The sequence below is a fragment of the Mesoplodon bidens genome, assembly GCF_964165515.1.
Source record: "Mesoplodon bidens genome assembly, chromosome: 9".
NCBI lineage: Eukaryota > Metazoa > Chordata > Mammalia > Artiodactyla > Ziphiidae > Mesoplodon > Mesoplodon bidens.
Genome location: NC_138166.1, coordinates 4,003,822 through 4,028,486, shown reverse-complemented (window position 1 = coordinate 4,028,486; position 24,665 = coordinate 4,003,822). Strand labels below are relative to the sequence as shown.

Sequence of the window (24,665 nt, the reverse complement as noted above, 5' to 3'; positions counted from 1 at the left end):
CAGCAACGAAGAGCCAACCCAGCCAAAAATAAATAAAATAAATACATTTATAAAAAAAAAAAGACTCAGTGAAGGCCCAGATAATGATTAGCATTTTTAGCAATAAAGTATTTTTTAATTAAGGTATGTACATCATTTTTTAAAGACAATGCTATTGCACTCTTAATAGACCACAATTTAGTGTAAACATAACTTTTATATGCACTGGGAAACTAAAAAGCTCGTGAAACTTGCTTTATTGTGGTGTCTGGAACTGAACCGGTAATATCTCTGAGGTATCCCTGAACTTTGAAAAATTTTACCTGTTAGGTGCAGTTATTCATATGAGTTTACTGGACATGAAGTCTTTTCATAGTCCTTCTAGATCCAGCAAATAAATCAATAACTTTTGTACTTTTAAAAACTATAGTTCAATTCAAAATGAAAGTATTCCCTCTGCCTCACCTTAAGAATTACTTTGCTATTTCAAAAACTGCAAAAACAATTAATTTCTAACTATAAAAAACTATCTTGAGTGCATCATGTAATTAATGGAAAAATATTTATCATACATGTCAACACCTTCTTATAAACTTGCCTTATACTTGCAAAGCAATTAAGTTATCCTCTGGCAATCTCTCTTTTTAAAAATTAAATAACCTTGATTACTTGCCCTGCAAGTAATATAATTACTAAATTTGTCCATTATTTCAGACTCTTTTCTTCACAGTCTGTAATTTTTTATGTCTTTTAAATGAAGATAATTCTAAGAAGCACCGATTTTTTTTTGCCTTAACAAACAGTACTTTAAAAAAAATTGAAATATAGCTGATTTACAGTATTGTGTTAACTTCAAGTGTATAATATAGTGATTTAGTTTTTTTTTTCTTAAAGAAACAAGTATATAAGAGAGAGAAAACTCTGGTTCTCTTAATGAACTTAATTCTACTCCTTCCTTCTGCTCTTTTTTAATACCTCCCTCCAAAAAGCAAATGGCTACAAAATAAAATATTCATAAATGTCCATAGAACTAGCAATTCTATGAATTAAAAGGTCTTAAAATCTAAGTCAATGATAAGCATGATTAGTTATAACAAGCCCCAGACAGATGCCTGCTGGACTTTGCTAAAAGTACATCCCTAAGGTACCCTGATTTCCTCATTGCTTAATAATCACCTGGGAGACTTGCTAAATGCAGATTCTGGCTCTTCAGGTCTGGGGTAGAGCTTGAGATTCTGCATTTCTAACCAGCTGCCAGGCGCTGCTCAGGCTGCTTGACCACAGACCTCACCTTAAGAAAAAAGGGCATAAACTACAATATTCTTATTTGTTGACATAAGTGAGATATGAATCAACATAAAGTTTTCCTGAAATCTAGATGGATGACTATTTGATAAGACATGAAATGAAATTACTCTCCTAGAATTCATATGTCACAAAACTGTACTGGTGTGCTAAATATCTTTTATTTTACTTGAATTCTGGCAAAAGGGCCTGTTTTGCAAGGGTGGAGAAATCACTTTTAAATTTAAATTGTGCCACAACTTACAAATGTGCTCATTATCATATACAGAGTAGGAAAGTTCCTAAGCTAAGAAAACCATGCCTTTGTTTAGGAACACATTAGGGGTATTTTAGAAAGAAAACTGAAATTTAAAGCACATAGGAAAAGGAACAATCCAAATCATGTCTTTCTTGCATATACAGTGCAATTCGATACTTAAACAAAGCCCCACTCTGACATTAGTGGGTGTTAAACTGTCAAGCCAAGAACTGGGAAGTGTCTGAGATTTATCCTTCTTGCAAGCTAACGAGTAATCCACCTACAGCTTCATAGACATTGGCAGAAAAATGCAAGCCCTTTGGGTCAGAGAGAAAAGGCCGCTTACTACTCATAGCAATACCAACAGCAGTACCAAGAGCCAGAGTGCCACCTTTGCTCACACTCGCAACTCAATTCCCACAGGAGGATGGGAAGAGGGCCGGGGGTCACCTGCATAGGCAGTAGGTGTGTTTCAGGTAAGGAATCCCAAGATGAGGAAGGCCTTGATCTCATATAGGGGCTGCTGGCAGCTGGCCCATCCTCCTCTCCAGATGGACAATATCTTAATTACTCTGCATTGTAAATCTCTTCTGGGGAAGGAGACATCTCTATCTTTTCTTATCCTGGAATGTACATAAATCTGGGCAAACTGACTGTTAATACTCAGACTTGAAGAAATGTGACACATTCACAAAGAACTGTCTCCTAACAGTTGGAAGAAAAGTGTTGGAAGATGACAACAACAATAATAATAACCAGAAAAATGATTACAATAAATAAGCACTTTTCATGTGTTATTCGATTTGGTGCTCAGTAACTTAAAGGCAAGTTAAATATGGTTCTGTCTATTTCAAAGAGGAGAAAACAGATCTGTAAGCCTTAAGTAACTTGTATAAGCTCACATAACTAGTAGTTTTGAGGCAGGAAGCAGATGGGCACCCCCCCCCATGGCCAACAACTGGAGATTCATTCCCTGTAGACTGATACTCCAAGACGAGAATAGCAGGACAATTGAGAGAGAAGGCTGGGCACTGCCCAAATAGAAGATAACAGGCCACGTATTTCCATTCTCGAAGTCAAGGAGACCCTCCCAGCTAGAAAGCTTCTTGGAGGTCAAAAAGGGAGGGGGCGCCACCCCATAGTAAGTGATGTCAACTACCCATAGGCCTCTTCACTAGAATCCATCTTGGCTCAGGGATGCACAGGCACACGTGGCAGGATCCCGAGATACCAAATACGGACTCAGAACCAGGCAAATCAAATGATTGGCCAAAGGAAACCTGGAAGAAATGCCCCAAAGAGTGATTCAAACTACCGCCAGGGCGCAACTCTCTGAGTCCGCCCATGTGTCTAACCACATGTACTGTATTCCTTTCCCTCCTAATAAATACTTCACTTGTTTCACTACCTTCTATCTTTGTGAGAATTCTTTTCTGCAAAGCCAAAGGGCCAGGGCCTTGTCACTGGCCACTGGTCTAGTGGCTAGGATTTGGCGCTCTCACTGCTGTGACCCGACCTCAATCTCTGCCTGGGAGCTGAAACCCTGCTTCAAGGCGCTGCAGGCCAAGGCCACCTGAGATCAGTTTCAAAGGTTGTGCATTACTCCTACGCAATTCTATGAGTACATCTAAGAGGCAGGATTGTGAGGAGAGTGAGAAGTAGGTCACTTAACCAGAGCTTAGCCTGACTAATGTCACCAGATCCTTTCATCAGGATCATCCCTTCCCAGCCTCCTATGTGGCTATGGATCCTCACTCCTCATTTTGCACTGGCATTTAGAGATTGTCACCTCTAGAACTGTTGTTTATTGACTACAGTTGGGGCAAGGGGTAGAGTTGATTTGTTTTTTAAAGTTATCTCCTACAACTAATAGCAAAGATATTATAAGGAGTATTTTGATTATTTCTTTCTGATGAATAATCAAAGATAGCATTTTTAAATGACCACAAGTTAGGAAAGCTTCCCGCAAGAAAACTGACTCAAAGATCATTAACGAAATCCTAACATTTGAATCTAATTCTTAAATAAAAATATGTATTTTACTGAAACACAAGACCATCTTCTTCAGTTGTTAATTTTTCATATATTGTCCATAATCAGCATACATTTTCCTTTCATCCTCCACTGGCTTGCAGTATTTTACTCCTAATACGTCAAATTTCCTCACTTTCATAAACAAATTCCACTCTTTGTGTCAACATTTGAAATTTTGCCTGCAAATCAGAACATGCTGTGATTGAACTGCTGCTCTTATCATCTACCACTTAGTTCTATCAAAGTATATAACTGGATTAGTGGGAAAACAGCTACATTATGCCTGCATTTAAGATTTGCCTAACAGCAGGCTTCCTGTCTGCAACAAAGAACAACCCTGGAGATTATACAAACACTAGGAAATGATCAACATTTGTTCTGACGTTTATGTGTGATTGAAGCATAAAAATTACCGTTCTCAAAAAAATAAAGAAACTTAGATACATAAGCCTCAAAGTGAGAAGCTGCTTGACTTTTCTGTCTGATGGTTCTAGGCAACGTTGGGAAAGCGTTCAGACTGCGTCATAACTCTGGATGACAGACATGATCTTAGGTTATGAGGATGAAGAGAAATGCATGAGGGCTTTGTGGGAAGATTACTGTCAGAGTTAATTACGGAATCACTACCAGATATCCTCAGTGCCTTATTATTATGCCTCCCTGAAGTTACAAAAGCTAAAAGTTATATTGCTTCTTTCCTAGACTTTCAAGCAGTTTCAGAGAGAAAAATATAAAAGCACATCTGTATGCATACACACACATAGACCCCAGGAGATTATAACTATATTAGAAGGTTTTTTTTTTTCCATAGAATCTCTAAATCATTAAGTTATTACATTTCTATTTAATGAGAAAGGCCTATCTTTTAAAGGCCTATCTTTTAAAGACAAAAATATGATTTTACTTTTCTGTTACATAAGAATTAATTCTTTTCTTTTAAGTTTTTTAAAATTAATTTTTATTGGAGTATAGTTGTTTTACAATGTCATCTTAGTTTTAATTCTCTTTAAATGTATCACTTTCAGGTATTTTTTTCACCCAGCTAATAAAAATGAAGAATTTCTTTGAAATTATGAAGTTGCTGTGGTTGACATTAAGTATTATATAAATGTAAATAACAATCTATGTAGTTTGATAGAAGCAAAAGGACACATGATAAAGGAAATAAATAAATTTATAAAAAGGAGACACATTACCTAAGAAAAATGTATAATCCAGATATAATGTTTAAGTGTTTATTTGAAATTATAAGAATAATCCAATTCATATATGCTTTTTCAAGCCAAAATATGGCAGATTTCTTAAAACAAGTCCTCCACTGAAACATAAATAACCTTTTTCTTCAAAAATTAATAATAAATTTAGATTTAAAAGAAGCATTTCTCCTTGTTATTATAACCTAATCATATTTTATCTTAGAATTTCTAAGAATTCTAATAGCTTGGAAATTTATTTAAATATATCAGATTATGCATTAAAATTAGTAAACTTACTTTATATTTTCCTTCAGGATCCAACCACATAACTTTGTGGATAAATCTAGACTAATAAATGAAAACAGCTGTGCTCCAATCTTGGTTTCTCACTTAGAAAAGTTACTACACTTTATGTTTCTTTATCTATAAAATTTAGGTCAGTAATATTATCTCCCTCACAAAGTTGTTGTGAAGAATAAATGAGTTACTCTGAAAAACACATGGAACAGTTCCTGTCTCATGAGCAGTGTTAAAAAAATTAACTCTAATAATTCACTATAATGTGATTAAATTGAAGATTAATACACAAATTAGATAAATAATGAACACATACCTACTTTAGATCTTGTTCGTATTGATTTTCTGAAGGGTAAATCTATGTCTGGAATAATATGATCAGCTAATATCATTTAGTGACTTTTCAACCATGAAAATGTACTAATGTTTTTGCTCAAATAACAGAATTAAACAAAAATACATAGTCAATAAAAAATAAGAGTATAGTTGACAAAAATATCTCCTTATGGTAAATAAGGACCATAAACCACAAAGTAAATTATTGAACCTCAACTAAATAAGCCAATATACTAGGAACTGAGACCAGTAAAAAATTTCTCTGGTAGTAGATTGTGATATCACTATGACTTCATCATAGTGTATGATGAAGCATCTTCTGCAATATTCACCTTAGAATTTGCATCTTCTAATATCACACTTCTCCCCTATTTTTGAATACATAACTGAGATATTTTCATAATTTTTAACTCGACACATTGAGATACATTACTTCCATATCGAATGCATTCCCAGTTCTTTCTACAAGCAACATATTCACTTTGCCTATATGCTTTCAGTTCACATATTGAAGTTACATCAGGTGAGGACGCCCCAGCAAGGATTTACAAAGAGCTGTCAAGGCATCAATAAAGTTTATATTAACCTGATTCACAGAAATCACAAGGAAAAACCTTGCAATTTTGTTTCTTAAGAAGTTAGTTAACAATTTTCTTTAAAGAAATACACATTTAACAACCATAATATTTTTAGAAGAAACAAAGGTCCTTAAAACTTGTCAGGCATTAAGAATCTCAAAGGCGAACAAACTTATGGACACCAAGGGGGGGAAACCGCGGTGGGGTGGGGATGGTGGTGTGCTGAATTTGGTGATTGGGATTGACATGTATACACTGATGTGTATAAAACTGATGACTAATAAGAACCTGCAGTATAAAAAAACAAAAAAACAACTAATACTAAACTTTCTTTGGGTTATTTGTATGGAAGTATGTTAATATAAATGTTTCAGACATTACATGAAATTTCTAAAAATCTTATATGTTCTGGTATTATGTTATAAATCATAATTCTAGTAATTACTTTAAAATGTGTATCTCGGAAATAACTAAATTTCCTTGTCAACTGCATTATTATGAACTTTCATCAAATCTTTAAACGGGGTCATTTTTAAGGCTTTCATCATTTACAGAGAGTTCTGGGTGTACTCTGATGCTTTTGCAAAAATGTTCCTATAAAAGGGTTTCATCTTCATGGAAGTCATAGAAAAGACTCTGACAAGTACAGGTTTTTGGTAACTGACTACACTGCTGAACTGAATGAATAAGCATTTTCAGAACTCTAATGGAAAACTGATGAATTCATAAAAGTGCTAACAAAAGATCAAGATAAAAAAATTAATCACATGGGACTGAGTGAATTGATGAGGATGATTATAATTTTTGTGACTTTCTGTTTGAATAAAAAAAATCCCACAAGGACTCAGAGGCAAAAAATATACAAATCAATTTTCACTGCAAAGTAAAGGAGCTGTTACAGTGGAGGATTACTGGACTAAATGTCAATATTATGACATAATAAGAGTGTGTTTCATGTTTGGTAATTGCAGTCATTGTTGCTTTTGTTGTGGTCATCCATTTACAATGCTTGGTGTCAGTTTATTTATCTCTTGTAAAAATAAAATACAGTGGGTGTTTGTGGGGAAAAACAAACAACGAATCTCAAAGGCAATCCCATCTAAGTTTTTTTATTTTAATTAAGAAAGAATCATTGATTGCTGCCTAAAAGGTGAAAGCATAAAATTCATTCAAAGTCATTTCTACTGTTCAGTCAGAAAATCTTTTGAAGCATATTTTTTATAGCACTGTTCAGTTTCTAACTGATGTAGATGCTACTGGTGCCCCATCCATATTTCCTCATGTATCAGCCCAAATTTAACTGTCCAAGATTTCTGGGAGCCTTTTGCTTGTGCACATGGTGGCCTGGGAACACTGGGGAATTAACGTCCTTGGGAGGAGTCATTAACTTCAAATACTCCAGCGCACTGTCCCCTTGGAAAGAATAATTTCAATTTCAATTCATGCAGTCTACCTTGGTTCACAGAATTGCCCAGAGGATTAAGCTCTACTCACTCACAGTGGTAACTTGTTTGATAACCCACTGTTTATCAGTTCTCTTCCTTTTTTTGGCTTTACTTCTCACATTTCTCTCAACCTTTCTTAGAACTATTTTCCAAGTAAGCCATTTGTACTTGAATCCTTACCTCATGAACTATTTCAGAGGAAAGACAATATAAGTTGATACTAGCAGAGGTCTTAGGAAACAGATCATCAGGATGGGATTCCAGAATTAAATCATTCACCAGCCATGTGGCAATAAAGATTCCTCTGGTAATTGGCTATATATCAGTGATAACTGGAGTAAAGAAAACCCCTCAGAGGCTACAGCATCATAACTGCTAAGATTTTTACCTGTAGTGACTGGAACACAATACAGAATAAAGGGGAGGCACCTAGCATTTGAGAAATATGGTGACAACAGTAATTATAGGGGCTTGGAGTTGGTTGGTTGTTAAACTCAATGAAAAAAGTGACAACCTCAGATCAGGCAACTACCAACTAAGGGAAAGTGTGAAAGCCAGAAGATATACAGGAGCCAATAAAGAGATTCTAATTTTTTGATGTGAGAAGGACAACGTGTGCTAGAAACAGAGAATTTGCTTTTGAAAGTCACATAACTATAAAGGAGGCCACATCCACACCCATGGCAGGTTTCTATGCAAAAATCAGGACACCGATAGGCAAAGAATGGGATCTTAAGAGTAGAATGGGGACATGGGTAGATGCTATTGAGAACAATGAACTTCCAGATTCCCCTATATCCTCTGGGTATGCAGAAGTAATCTCTTCCTCTTAGAAGGTAGTAGCTTCTCCCATTCCCAGAGACCATAAAAGATGATGTTCTCCCTTAAGATCTGATCTCATCTCCCCTCATGGCTCTAGGCAACAAGTAGAGCAGGTCTCAACATGGCCTACCTGGAAAAATAGTCTCTGTTCCAGGAAAACAGAAAAAGAGAACATTCAACAAAAGAGATGCAAGATCTGTCTAATATGAACAGCAGATACTGGGAGAACATGCCAGGGGATGGATGTTGATGGATCTTGAGGCAAAAAACACCTGGTCATCAACTTGGTGTGAGGGGGCAAGTAGCCTGAGATAAGACAACACCACTCCTGCATAGGGGCAAATGGCTTAGCTGGTTGGCCAATGCCCTTGAAGAAGCAAGAATGGAAGACCTTCCCCAGACAAAGAGCTCTGGAGAGGAAGCGTGAGGATGGACCTATGGGAGGAGGTATGAAATGTGCAGATCTCTGTTTCACATCAATCACCACTAGAGAACATTCATACCGAGGAGGTACTGAACAACTGAGTGGAGAGGAGGATTTGTCCATTGTATGCAGCAACTGCCCATAAAATGAAAGCAGCAGCCCGGTAGCAGAGAAAGAGGGGATATATGTGGGCCTAAAAACATGGGCTCTTTCTCTCCAAGTGGGATACAGCTATCGCCATTAGTGAATGGCTAACCCATTGGAAACTGTCCAATGCTGAGCCTTTAATACAGTATCACTCTTCAAAAAGACATTCAACAACTTGATTTCAAACAGATTGTATTCAATTTTATCCCTCTGGAATGGGGTGGCGCCAATTTTGCTTTTCTTGCTATTGATACATATTTCAGTTGAGAGTTCCCCTTTCCTGTTTGCAATGCCTCATGCAGTATCATTAATCCTCTGGATTGACACACTGTCTGATTTATCATCATGGGATACCATCATGGAATCCTACATAATATCTCCTCAAATCAAGCAATCTATTTTATGGTGAAGGAGGTCCAACAACAAACAAATGACCACAGGATCCACTGGGTCTACCATATACTGCATCACTTAGAAATAGCCAGCCTGATAAAACACTAGGATAGTCTCTTAAGTGTGCAACTAAAGCTCCAGCTTGCAGATGACAGTCTTTGAGTAGGAATGTTGTCCTTCAAGAGGCAGTATGTTCTTTGAATCATGGTGCTAAGTCCACTGATGTGCTGGCATCAGACTGTATCCACTCATAAAACACAATGTTACATTTTCAGGAATTTTTAAATGATAAAGGGAGCAATCCAACAAGAGAATATAATACTTGCAAATATCTATTCATGCAATATAAAGCACCTAAACACATAAAGCAAAGTAACAGACATAAAAGGAGACACTGACAGTAGTACAATAATAGTAGGGGACTTTAACGCCCCACTTTTATTAATGGATAGATCATCCAGATAGAAAATCAATAAGGAAACACTGGCTTTAAATGACATGTCAGATGCCATCTTTAAGGATCATTAATTGGATACAGTGGACATGCTGGACAGGTTTCTAACTACCACCACCTGCAACTTTTTGTTACATTTCTCTCTTATGGTCAGAGTCTATTCTGCCCACACATACGGAAGGCTGGTACTTAGAACCACAGCTCACTTGGCCTTGAGGCAGAATAACTTTGAACTTCATATTCTATACAGCTTCTAGGATACCTCAGTAGGATTAAATCCCTTTAAATTAAATTAAGTTCTTTTAATTGGCATTCTTCCTCCCTTCCCTTGCCTAATTTCCTTTAATTGGTTGTGTTTCCTGGGATCCTGTCCCAAAAAAAACCATTTACACTTGAATCCATGAGTAAGAATCAGGAGGAAGCCAGATTAAGACATTAACCATATTTAATGTCTGCTGGTTTTATCTAAATTTCATTAGATATGCCAAATCTGTACTGAATTTAATGTTTTTACAACTTTCTCTTTTGCTTTGCCAAAGATAATATTTTGTTAGCAACCTTTCCAATGCCTTTGTAATAAACAATATTTTTATGTACAAATTAAACTAAATGGTTATCTTTCCTGATCATTTTATTTGGGAGACCAAGCATTACATTTTACTTGCTCTCATTTTGTTGAGTAAGTCGTGAGCTAACACCCAGGGTCAGATTATAAAATCAGACTGACGTGAATCAGAGCTCTTAAGCAGTATCAAATTTTACTAATAATATCAAGGATGCAGACAAGCTAAAGGACGGCTAAACATTCAGATAAAGCATAGAAAGATCTGGGTATGGAGGGCAGTTCCCCAGATGTCATGAGCTGAACTGTGCCCCCCTCAAGTTCCTATGTTGAAGTCCCAACCCCTGGTACCTCCAAATGTAACAGTAATCATAGATAAGTTCTTGAAAGAGGTGATTAAATTAAAAATGAGGCCATTAGGTTGAGGGTATAATCCACTATGACTTGTGTCCTTATAAGAAGAGGAAGAGACACTAGTCTGCACAGAGGGATGACCGTATGAAGTGGTAGCAAGAGGGCAGCCATCTGCAAGCCAAGGAAAGAGGCCTCAGGAGAAACTGACCCTGCCGGCACTTTGATCTTGGACTTCCAGTCTCCAGAACTGTGACAGAAAAATTTCTGTAGTTTAAGCTACCCAGTCTGTGTTATTCTGTTACAGCAGCCTCAGAAAACTAATAGACCAGGTCCTACATTACTGTATTGGAGACACTCCTCTGGGCCCAGATGAAAGAGGTCTCAAAAAGAGCTTTGCAGGGTGAGTATTTAAACTATGAAATATCTCCAGTTTATTACCCAGAGAGTTATATTGCCTACTAGATAGTTTTAAAGGAATCTTGCTTCATTGATCTTGGGTTATATTTATGACAGTTACCCTTAGCTAGGGATATCCTGCTAAAATCATTTTTGGAGTAATTCCTCTACCTCTTAGTAAATATGATTTATCTAGTTACTTGAGGCTCCGGTTGACAAGAGACTATATTCAGTTCCTCTGCCTACTTTTTTCCAGGGGCTACCCTTCCAGTGAAGGGAGTAAATTGACTGTAGGCCAGCTGCTTTAACTTCCTCCCATGTGGTTTTAGAGGTAGATCCATTCTCCTATGTTCAATACAAAATGACCTCACCACAAGTACTTCTTCCCTCACGTGCATCTCTATGAATACAACCACTTCAAATGTGAAATTATATCAACCAGTACACAGCCATGAAATTTTCTGCCAAAATTCTATGAATTAAAGTGAGATACAGTAACATTCATTTTGTCCTGTTTTATTTGCTTCAGAGTTCAGTGCTCTCTAGCTATGAGGAGGAAGGTCTAAAATGGTTCCTGGAAACAAGAATTTTAAGAAAGCACATTCAAATACCTATTGGTTCTCATGTTAATAAAAAAAAAAAACTTTAAAAACATAATACATTATGGATATGTGTCCAGTATGAAAAAGGAGCATTATAATGAACAGAAAATTGCCATACAATTACACGGCCAAGTCACTATTTATTGGGAGTTACAATGATATCAATGAGTACGGGGGTTCACATCAACTGTTTAAGCACCTCTGAGTCAAAGAGAATATATATAATGTTTTTCCTTCATGTTCATTGCTTCAATCACTCCATTCATGGGTAAATCCCCAAACATTCAGAAAGAACCTTGGTGTGGAAGTATGGGAGAATGAGTAACAAGAGAGGATAGCTCAGTAAGATAGTCTTGTAATAGGACCAGAAATATCTCAGCCTATCTATGACAAAACACTATAAAGTATTTAAAACCAGAGGCAGATAAAAACTGTAGATTTTACTCAGCAAAAATGCAGTCATAATATACTCACTGAAGCTACGTTCACAAAATCATCATCTGAGAGGGTTTCCAACATTTCAGAGACAGATGTTCGGATCAGCTTAAGTGTCAATCCACTAACACTCCCACTCCTATAAAAAAATGAGTCCACACATGTTAATGACCATGTAGTTAATTAACATCATACACCCTCAGGAAACACAACTTATGCATTGACTCTAGAAAATAATATTCAAATAATTTTGTCTTCAAAAACCCAGTAGTAGAAAAAGTCCTATTTTTGATAGCAAGTAGAAATAAATTACAAAAAATCTTGTCTTTCGTTCCAACAAGCATCAGAATGTATATTTTTCTAACTGCAATGATGAAAATTACATGTCAAGTGACAATTTTAAGAAACTGTGGATACTCATGGCATATTCACTTATTGAGGAAATATACAATGAATACCAGCCCTGTTAGCCAAGTTAGTAGTGAGGGCTACAGAGGTTAATAGATACAGTCATTGCCCTAGGGAGCTCATTGTTTGACTTGATTAAACCAATAATTATGAAGCAGCATAAGAATTTGATAATAGATTTGTAAACACAATGCTTTGTTTTATATCCTAAAGTAGATATTCTCTGGGGTTTGGTCTTCATTTTTCTTGTCTCTACATATTTTATGATCCTGAATGACCGCATCTATTTGCAGGGCTCATCTCTAGGCAATTAACTTCCACTTTTATGTCTCTAGTTCCCAACATTTTCCCAGTTTTACTTTTCTAGCTGTTATCAGATGTTCTCATCTATGTCACTTTGCTTCTGTCATCCTTCCACCTGAAATTCCACTCTTGCCTCTCCCTTCCCATGCCTGCCTTGTTAAATCTTAGCTATAAGGATTCAATTCCAATTTTATCTCCTTAATGAAGTCTTTCCTGGCACTTTAAAATGAAATGTGCTGTCTCACCTATGTGTTCCTTCAGTGCTGTGTCATACTTTATATCTCTCACTTCCTACAATTGTTTTAATTTACTGATGTGAATATGGTTTAATTTCACTAATACATTTGAATCATCTTTGAGATCAGGGACCATGTCTTAATCATCTTTGTATCATCACATTGTATATAGGATACCCTCAACACATTTCTGTTGAAATAATTTTTTAAAATGACATTACAACTTCATCTATATTTTTATCCCACTTGGTATCTGACATGGGTTCCAAAGATTTTAATAAAAGAAATTATTTCAGGAAATTAGCATATATCCAATAGGATTATAACATATTGCATGACCATTCAGATTTATACTTCAGAAGAATATCAAGGATTAGCATATGTACAAACTCTATAATAACTTAATTAAAACAAGATGAAGTTTAAATGCATTGTAACAAATGAAATGAGATTTAACATTTGTTACATTTGTCAAATTCAGTTATCTTCTCTTTCTCAGGCAAGGTTATAAGATTTTAAACTTGTTCAATTCACATTATAATGGAGAAATTTTCAAACGCTGACACTGTCCTGTGAAATGAATTTAGTTGCCTATAAAACATTGGATTCTGTTTCTTCCAGGGGCAAAGAACAGATGAAGGTATACTTTTATTCTCTCGGGGAAAATAATATAAGCAATTTATACCTCACATTTTTAGTTCCTTGGTATTGCTCTTAAAAACTAAATCTCCAAAGCAGGATATATTCTTCACTATGTTCTACAGTTTCATCTTCTATCTTATTGGAAGATTGGAAGATTACACACATGCGCACGTGCGCACGCACACACACACCCTAACTTGAAGCAATGTGACAAAAAAATAAAATGACCAATATAAAAACTCAGGAAATTCTTTCTTGCATTTCAGCATTGCCCTTGAGAAAGGCCTAATATTGACATTCAATGTATGTAATATTTATCTATTGATATTTTGTGGCCAATCCCTAAAAGATATTTGAATCATTAATAACTAAGTGCCAACTAATTATTCTACTTTTTTTGGAAGCAGAAACAGCTTAGATTTAGCAACCATGTACTTTAATATTGTTTAAAATATAAAGCAAAAAACTGGAAGCAAATCAATAATTTTTCAAAAAGCTCAGACTTCAGAACCAAGCCATAATTTTCAATTTTGACATAGATTCCTCTCATTTTCAATAAGAGAATTTTTGTTTGTTTTGTTACTGCCTTAATTTGATTTCTTTGTCTGGATATAAAAGCCATCATAATTATTCCTTGTCTTTTTTTCAACCTATTTTCTAGTCCCAACCTACTACTGTTATCTAAAACTCCTCCCTATATTCTCAGTATATGAAAATTATGTAATATTTAACTACTCACACGTCAACCAGAATAAGCATGTCTTTAGGAGATGCGGCTCCTTGGATGTACCTGTAACAAATATCATACGAATAATTTTTTCTCTTGTAAAATATCAAGCACTAATATTTATTGAACTGCTATTTACTAATCTCTGAGAAATTTTCCAAGCAAGGCCCTACTTCCATTCTATCTAGGTAGACGATGGTCTTTTATTCACAATTCTGTAACATCAACTTTAGAAAAGCTACATTTAACATAATAGAAATGTCAGAGGCATAATACTTAAGGTATGTTTTACAGATATTTATAACAAAGGAATAAGAGATGTGCTTTAATACTAGGAGCAAAAGAAATTAACTTCTGGAAGAACATTTCCCTAAAAAAAAAAAAAAAAAAAAAAAAAGTTAGCCTAAATTCCATTTTGCTGACCAGAGGTCCTAAAACTCACTCTAAAGAATAATAATAGGGTTTCCCTGCTGGCGCAGTGGTTAAGAATCTGCCTGCCAATGCAGGGGACACGGGTTCAAACCCTGATCCGGGAAGATCCCACGTGCCGCAGAACAACTAAGCCTGTGTGCCACAACTACTGAGCCTGTGCTCTAGAGCCCACGAGCCACAACTCCTGAGGCCACGTGCCACAACTACTGAAGCCCTCACGCCTAGAGCCCGTGCTCTGCAATAAGAGAAGCCACCACAATGAGAGGCCCATGCACCGCAATGAAGAGTAGCCCCCGATCACCACAACTAGAGAATGCCCGTGAGCAGCAACGAAGACCCAACGCAGCCAAAACTAACTAACTAAATAAATACATAAAGAATAATAATAATAATAATAATAAAAACAAATAATAAGATTGTGTCATATATTTAAACACACACAAAAATCCCCGCAAAAATAGATTAGTGGTCTAATCTGACAAAGGGACAATAAAGACTGACAAAGGGACAATAAAGTAATTAAAAACAACATATAATGTTACTTCCAAGAGTCTCAAGTAGTGGTTCTCAGACTTTATAGTATCTTAAAAATCACCTGGAGAGCCAGTTCAAAATGCTTATTCCCACACTCAACCCCAGCCCTACAGATTCAGAATCTCTGCACGTGAAAAGAGACTAAAGGAGAATAGTTCAGCCACTGTAGAGATAAACTTAACTACAGGTGAATGATCCTGAAAACTCATGTTGCCTGGCCACAGGCTGATGGGAAGTGGGGACCTGCCTTCCCCATCAAGAAGAGCTGCATCTGAACTCAGTGTTCTACTTATTGTCCAAGACTCTAAATCTAACTTCTCAGAAGCCTGCCAGATAACTTGCCAATAAGTTTTCAGGCAACATTCAGCACAATTAGTAACTATTCAGGACTATATGTTCATGAAACAGAGTTTACAGCTTGCACTCAAGTTTGTTTTTCTATTAGAAGGTAAAATGGCAGGGTTGCTGGGATATTCCAGTGGAAGGCAAATCTAGCCCATGTCTAGCATCTTGACAAATGGCCCTGGCATGCCTCTCCATGAGGAAGATGGAGGACAGGATATCGTCTGTCTCTTCTAGTTGGGAGCTAGTTTCTAAGTTTCCACCGAAACAACTGGTTCCTGAACCAAAATCATGTGATGTCATAGGCTTTGCCTCCACTCAACAACCCATGGCTCCAAAGCCACTAATTTAGAGAAATATTATCAAGAATAATATGTGGATTAATAATACCTGGTACTATTATACATGGTTGGTGTTTATGTAAATTGCTACTGGGACGTTTAATAGGGCATTTTAAAAGCCTTAAATACGTTTCTTTGAATCAACTATTATGTGTCTTAGAATTTTTCTGAACCCTAGCCAAAAGTCAGAAATAACCAAAATGTCCAATAATAGGGGATTTTTAAAATAAGTTACCATCTGGTCATTCTTTTAAAATGATGTTACTGTGTCTCTTATGAAAAGGTATTGATATGAAAGAGTAGGTTACAAAGCACTATATTGTATAACATGTGAACTCATTAAAAATTATAGAGCCATACATTTAAATACATTAAAATAATGAATTAAAATGCACGAGTTTAATAATTGTTTCCCAGTGAGTGTAATCATGACGTATTCAGTATTTTTTGATTCATATGTTAGGAAAATGAGTTTATTTAGTAGTAAGGAACAAATAAAGTTTTTTTTTGGAAAAATGAAACTTAAGCTATATGACTATAACTAGGGGCAGCTCTTACCTCGGGGCTAGCCCCCATTAGTTCACCACCAGAGGCAAACTACATTCTACTCTATCCAGATGTTGATTATTAGAGCCCTACTCCAAGCAAACTGGGAGACTTTCAATAGAAATCCCCACCAGCTAAAAGAGACTTAGAAATGACATTGACTATAAAACTTAAAGTAGTCCACTTGAAATGCATTTGATGAATCATTTCAACAACTTCATTATCACTGCCCATTGAACTCATCATCTTCCTTTAGCTTTAACTGTTTTAAAGTATAAATGTATAAAAAATTCCAATGTATAAAAGGGAAAAAAGAGGTTTTTAAATAATCAGACAATATTCATCCTAATAATGGAAAGATTCCCTCCAACTTTTTAACAAAAAAAAAAAAAAGAAAGAAAGAAAAGAAACCTTATTTTGTCTTTTTCATCTTTTCATGGCTACCCCAAAATCTTACCATGGTCTCCTTCGTACATCGTAAAGGTCAATCTTGTTTGGAGTTCTACTGTTATCAACCCATGGAGAAGCTTAAAAAGAGAGAGAGAGAGAGAGAAAGTGAGTGAGAGACAGCAAGAGAGTGAGAGAGCCAGAGAGAGAATTTAAATTTCAAATAGAGAATTAAAATCAAACTATGGGGTTGGCCAAAAAGTGCCTTCGGTTTTTAAGTAAAAATAAAAGACACGTTTTTCATTTTCACCAAGAACTTTGTTGAAAAACGTATTCACCACCCTTTTGTTCTACTACTTTCTGTCATTTTTCTAGGGACTTCATAATTTCATTTTCCCAAAATTTTTTATCTTTTTGAGCAAAGAACTGTTCCAGGTGCCTTTTACAGTCTTCCAGGGAGTTGAAATTTTTTCCATTAAGAGAATTTGGTAAAGACCAAAATAAATGGAAATCCGAAGGTGTGATGGCTGGTGAATACAGCGGATGAATCAGAACTTCCCAGCCAAGCTGTAACAGTTTTTGCCTGGTCATCAGAGAAACATGTGGTCTTGCGTTATCCTGATGAAGATTATGTGTTTTCTGTTGACTAATTCTGGACGCTTTTTGTCGAGCGCTGCTTTCAGTTGGTCTAATTGGGAGCGGTACTTGTTGGAATTAATCGTTTGGTTTTCTGGAAGGAGCTCATAATAGAGGACTCCTTTCCAGTCCTACCATATACACATCACCTTCTTTGGATGAAGAATGGCCTTTGGTGTGGTTGGTGGTGGTTCATTTCACTTGTCCCATGATCTGTTCCCATTCCACATTATTGTAAGTATCCACTTTTCATTGCCCATCACAATTTGTTTTCATTACGTTTAAGGAGAGAATCGCATGCAGAAATACAGTTAAGAAGGTTTCTTTGCTTAACTTACGTGGAACCCAGACATCAAAGCGATAAACATAACGAAGCTGGTGCAAAAGATTTTCAATGCTTGATTTGGATATTTTGAGTATGTCGGCTATCTCCCACGTGGTATAATGTTGATTGTTCTCAATTAATGTCTCGATTTTATCGCTATCAACAACTGGTCTACCCGACCTTGGAGCATCGTCCAGCAAGAAATCTCCAGCACGAAACTTCACAAACCACTTTCGACACGTTCGATCAGTCACAGCACCTTCTCCATACACTGCACAATTTTTTTTTTTTGCATTTCTGTTACCTTTTTACCTTTCTTGAAATAATGAAGCATAATATGCCGAAAATGTTGCTTTTTTTTCCATCTTCAGTATTAAAATGGCTACACAAAAGTTAACTAATTTTGATAAGTCTTTTTTAAATGCACGCTGATATGACAGCTGTAACATACTGTCTAACAAAATTGTTTCAAATGAAGTTAAAGACAACTAAGTGCTACTAGAGCCATCTTACAGAAAAAAACTGAACAGACCTTTTGGCTGACCCAATATTAGATTTTATCTAGGAAAGTAATACTTTTAAAAGTCACAAAGCACCAAGGACACATTCCACCTATCCACAGTAATGTTAAAATGGGAGATACCATTTTTATGACCTTAACCTTTTTCTTTTTTAAAATTTAAAACAACACAGCAATACAAAAGAAAGTTGTATAAGTCAATTTCTTTTTCATATTATTTCAGAAATAACTTGTTCACAATTGGGATTTTCTGGGTGACAATGAATATGTTTTACCAGGTGTCCAGGGGCTATACATTTTCTTTCTTCTCTACTAACAGAAAAATTTACCTTAAAAGAAAATTTATTTGCCACTAATGGAAACTGTACTTACAATTATTTGATCCTTATATTTTCATTCAATGCTATACTATCTTGGTCTATAAAAAGATTGTTTTTCTTGGATTGTTATCACATAATAGCATACTTTTTTAACCTTATTATTCCCATATTTGATAATGGCCAGTCCATTTGAAATTATCATTTAAAAGTTAAATTATAATTAACATAACTGCACAAAAACTTTTCCTGATATTTATTTGAATGATCTGAAGTAATTCAAGTACAGATTCAAGAACCTTCTGTTAGGGGACTTCCCTGGTGGCACAGTGGTTAAGAATCTGCCTTCCAATGCAGGGGATGCGGGTTCGACCCCTGGTCAGGGAACTAGATCCCACATGCATGCCCCAATTAAGAGTTTGCATGCCACAACTAAGGAGCCCACTAGCCGCAACTAAGGAGCACACGTGCCGCAACTAAGGAGCACAGCCCACAAGCCACGACTAAGAGCCCACCAGCTGCAACTAAGGAGCATATGTGCCACAACTAAGGTAGCCGGTGAGCTGCAACTAAGGAGCCCACGAGCCACAACTAAGGAGCCTTCTTGGTGCAACTAAGACCTGGCACAACCAAAATAAATTAAAAATAATAATAATAATAATAATAAACTTAAAAACAAAAGAATCTTCCATTAGTTTCAGAGCCTTTATCATTTTGCAGTAAACAGAAAAATAGTACGTCTAACTGTATTGCTTTTTAAATGCAATTAATTTACATTATTCTAATTAAATCTATATTTACTTTAATTAAAATACTTTACAAAGCTTTACACACACACACACACACACACACACGCACCCCTTAGACCCAATGGAGAACAATAAATGCTGATGAATTGGATGATAATTTTATGCTGAAGTCCTCCTCTCCTTGAACATGTTTAAACATATGACTCTTGGGAAAATTCCTAATAATAATTCATATGACTTACGCCCTTCAATCTATTTTGCCCTTTTATTTATTGAGAAATGATGAAAATTACACAGAACTTTTCTGAGAATCATGTTTACTAGCGAACTAAGATAATTTGGCCATTTAGGATATGTCAACAACATATACTACTGAGCCTCTCCTTGACTGTGAATTTTCTTTCTTATTAGCGGCTATATTATAAAACAATTTATTCATTTTAAATGACTAATCACAGTTATAAGAAACAGTTAAGTTTAAATACAGCACTCCCCCAACAACCATTTACTGATACAGTCAATGTAACTGAAATGGTAAATTTACTTTAATTATTTCCATTTGCATTTGCAGAAACTTAGAGCCAGTGAGATAAAATGACTTTTGTGTGTGTGTGTGTGTGTGTGTGTGTGTGTGTGTGTGTGTGTGGTAGCACTGGAACTAAGCAACAAGCATGCAGGCAGGCATGTCAGTTCACTTTCAACTATTATCTAACTCCTCAAGATAGGGTCTTTGTAATAACTACATATTTAAATAACTTTTATTCTTCTTTTAGTACAATGTTATGCTGGTTGTACATTTATTGCCTCAGCTCCGAATTCACCCATTTATCTTGTTCTATGAAAATATCTCTGGGCCCTTCAAATATTTTTCTTTTACCCACAAGCACAATCTTAAGCTTTGTCCGCAGATGAAGAAAGAAAGATGTTGAATAAGAAAGTGGTTTTTGCTTCCTGGTCTGGTTTGTTTGCTCAAACGCTCTGGCAGCAAATGTAGCTCTCCTGGTGTTTGGCTCCTGCAGTGCTTGAGTGTTCTCCAGAGCTCGTGGGTAGCTTCTCCAGACCAAGGTTTCTGGAGAGCTCTATGGTTCTCCAGCAGTACCCCCGGGTATTTTTGTAGTGGAGAGCCTCTGATGAGACACTAGGAACCTTTTAGAGGGTGAACTTCCAGCAAGTCCTACCAGTGTTACACTGTAGTACCTTCTCTGCCATTTGGCGGATCACGAACATGTCCTCTGTAAAAAATATGCATCTCAATCCAGGGGCACTGGGGGACCGAAGTCTCTTCCTTGGGCTATTTCTACCCTATGGGTGGTAGTTATTATATTATATTAAATTAGATAATATTTCACCTGTTAGTCCAATATTATTTAGAGTTCTCTATACTTCTAGCCAATCCCTCCTTAATCCCTGCTATAGTTAACAATTCTTTATTAAAAAATTAACTTTTAGGACTTCCCTGGTGATATAGTGGTTAAGAATCCGCCTGCCAATGCAGGGGACATGAGTTCGATCCCTGGTCCGGTAAGATTCCACATGCCATGGAGCAACTAAGCCCGTGAGCCACAACTACTAAGCCTGCTAGTCATAACTAGTGAAGCCCGCAAGCCTAGAGCCCGTGCTCCGTAACAAGAGAAGCCACCTCAACGAGAAGCCTGTGCACCGCAACGAAGGGTAGCCCCCGCTCACCACAACTAGAGAAAGCCCGCGCACAGAAACGAAGACCCAACACAGTCAAAAATAAATAATTTAATTAAAAAAAATAAGATTATCCTTAAAAAATTACCTTTTCCTGTTCAAGACATTGTGTTATCTGTCTCCTGACTGGACTCAGACTTACATAAATATTTTGATGAGTTGAGAAGTGAGATTAACTACCACCGCCAATATAATAGTGGCCATCATGAGTTGAAAGTGGTCAAAAAACTGGAATTTGAAAGTCACGCTTAAATTAGATTTCTGAATTCTTTGCAGAGCACATTCACCTAGGATCTGTTTTCAGTATAACTAATTGAAATGAACTGTGATATATATTATTATGTTCTATAAAATTTATTTCTTTAAAGACAGAAAAAAGGGCTATAATTTACAGTAGGAGCCAGACAACTACATTTTAACATGTTTTATAATCTTAGATGGTTTCTATTTAAAAATATTAATAATGTTCCCTTAGAAGTCTGCTGAGACCTTTACTATTAGGAAATATCCCTCAGTTACATTAAATTATTTATATTATTTTAAAATTAAATAATGTAGTTTCTTCTGTGATATTACTAATTAGTTTGTTGTAAAATCCCACTGTGGTACTTACATGGTACATTATATATATAGGCTCAGAAATATGGAAGGTCAAATAGTAAAAACAGATAATAACCATACACTGCAATTCCCTGAAATAATCAGTTTCATAATGAGGTACAATAAAGGCTCCATGAAAGGAAATCGGAACTTCTACAGTCCCTCTAAAAAGTTAAATGTCACTCATTTTAGATGTCCCTTTTGCTTTCCAATAACATTTTGGAATGACAGGAAAAAGGAGTGGAAATGACAGCCTACAATGTGGGCATCTCATTTCTGAATGCCATCATTAATGGTGTTAATGATCATTTATGCTTTTTTTCCTGACAAAAAAATGTACTGTGGGTGTATCTGACTAAATCTATCTGATGACATTTCTACTTCACATGACATTTAGGGTGTGCTATGTCAGTATCAAACCACTGAGTTAAAAAAGGTGTTTACCTGTATGTTAATTTAGGATACTGAAATATTCTTGAGAAAGTATGCAGATTGTAGAGGCATTTTCTAGTTAATACAGTCTAAAAATAAGAGTATCATTTTTTTTTATTTCTGCTAGGAGACAATAAAGTACAAAATGATGAATTGAGGGCTGATTCTCTTGGTAGAAACACCATTTCAAATGACATCTAATTGCATTTCCAATTAACTTAAAATGCATTTTCTAATTCTAAAAGACTTCACATTTTTAGTCTCATGGAAAGACAAAAAAAGTAAATTTCACATACTCAAAAATGCCTATAAAAACCAACCCTGTTTCTACTGCCTGGATCTAATTTATGTTATGTGAATCATTTTTTTTTAGGCTTGTCTCAATCATCTCCTATGAAGTAGTAGTCATGGTTCTGAATTGCTAGCCAAGATAAAGAATTTGGACTGTTCTTTTAAGGAAAACTTAATTCAATAAATGAGTCCTGCACAGCTCACAAAATTTCCTGGAATCTGAGTGTTGTTGCACAATTACTACCGTCTCAGTATGGATTCTACACAGTCCCTAATTTATTTGCATCATGGCTCCCCCATCAAGGGTCAGGTACATAACGGAGTGAGGGTTATGTACACATACCAAGGTGCCAGTGCCTCTTGGAAAGCAAATAGCTGTCCTCTTCAGATTTTAAGGCAGCAGATAGGCTCTGCCCTCCAATAAAACTTTTAACCTGGCAAATACCCTAAACATAGAAAGAGAATTCTGTATTAGCTATGGTAACACAAAGTGACTTGAGCAATCTCAAATCTTCTGCTTCTGCACAGTAAAGCTTATTTCTTTCTCAGAGAGCAGATTACGTTAGATATGACTAGTCACAGGCATAGATTCTGCTCCAAACAGGTATTCAGAGACCTGTAGCTGGTGCAGCTTTTGCATTCTTCAATGCTTGGTTTCCAAGGTCACCTAGGGCAGTGACATGCAGCTGACAGAGGGAGGGAGGAAGTTCCAAGGAGAAGGAACAACCAAGTCCTAACAATCTCAGATTTGAAGTGACACATATTTCACTTTCACTCATATTCTACTGGTAAGAACTAGTCACATGGTCCTACATAGATGCAAGAGTGGTCCTGGCTAGGCATTCGTGCCCAAAAGCAAAACATTAAGCTGGAACGGGAGGACAGAAGTCTCGTAGACAGCCAGCAGCCTCTGCCACAGGTACAGATGGACAATTTAAAAATGGGTAAAGTCCACTATTATGATAATATCAAATGTTCTGTTCTCAGCAATGTTGTCAAGTAAGACACCTTTAAGATGAGAGAGATGAGAAAGGGGTAAATACAGAACCCAGTAAATGTATAAGACGTTGAGCTTAAGAATGACTTCTAGACTAAATCCTAGGGCTGGTGTTGCTTGCACAAGAAACTCGGTAGAAGAAAAAAATTGGAAGCCAACCACGTGTTGTCGCTGGTATTTGTGTTATCAAAGAAAGCACAAACTTAGTCTGCAGAAATCTTGCAACTGTTGTGAACCCTAAAGCAGTTTTTGAGCTCTAAACCTGCACCAGAAACAGCAAGGTATGAAAGCCGTTTAACCCCAAGCATGCCCCTTCACATGTGCTTGAAAGGGTTACAGACAAGAGAGTTGCAACCACAGAACACTACCAGGAACCGTCAGATGGGCTAACCAAGAAACTTTATGCAGGAGTAGGAGGTCTTTATATTTCCTTGCCTGGAGGATTATGATACCTACCATGGACCAGTGATTGCTCTCTTTTTCCCACTCACTTTTTCCATATGGAAGTTTTTATTGTCATCCAGAAGATAGCACCGTTGCCTATTAGATATCTGGTCAGTGATGGGAATAGGGCAGAGAAAGTAATGGGTATTCTGCTGTGTTGTTAAGTAGCCAAACTAGGAAAAGTCATATCCACATGATGGAGAGAATTGCATGTGACCTGGAGATCCTGAATTTTGAGCTGGAGGTACCAACTTGTTGGGACTTTGGATCATCTCCTGTGGAAAGGAAGTGAATATGTTCTATGTATGGGAAAGTGTACATAGATACTTACACTCCCAGAGGAACAGACTGTGACAGGGCTTCGAAATACACTTTTGTTTTTCCTTCTGGTAAAAGTAACCCTAAAGTTTTAGTTGGCTGCCCACAAGAAACTGTACTTCTCAGTCTCTTTTGCCAAGGTGGGGTCATGTGATAAAATTTTAGTCAATAGCATGTGAGCAGAAGTGATACATGTACAATTTGGGGGTCATGCTGCTTGCCTTCCAGTTTTTTCCCCTTTACTTTTGGCCTCAACTGTGGATGTAGTAGTGTTGATCCAGTTTTGATCCTACAGATGAGGGCAACAACCTAAGGAATGGCAGATAGATGGAACCCTCAGTCTCTGGAAATCTCATGGACCAGAGTTACCCCAACCAACTGATTTACCTACTGAGTAGAAGTTCTACCTGAGAGAAATATTTATAGTCTCTGTTATGCTAGCCATG

At 36.4% G+C, this 24,665-nt stretch overlaps 1 protein-coding gene across 2 annotated transcripts in view; it reads right to left on the bottom strand.

Annotated features, from left to right (window-relative positions):
- Positions 1 to 24,665, bottom strand: part of CACNA2D1 (calcium voltage-gated channel auxiliary subunit alpha2delta 1) — a 504,082-nt gene that overhangs the window by 105,825 nt on the left and 373,592 nt on the right. For both annotated transcript variants that reach the window (XM_081243691.1, XM_081243692.1), the window contains 3 exons: positions 16,966 to 17,035; positions 14,326 to 14,376; positions 12,037 to 12,136 (listed from right to left, as the gene is read on the bottom strand). In XM_081243691.1, coding sequence (XP_081099817.1) covers positions 12,037 to 12,136; positions 14,326 to 14,376; positions 16,966 to 17,035 — 221 coding nt within the window. The remainder of the gene's footprint in view (positions 1 to 12,036; positions 12,137 to 14,325; positions 14,377 to 16,965; positions 17,036 to 24,665) is intronic.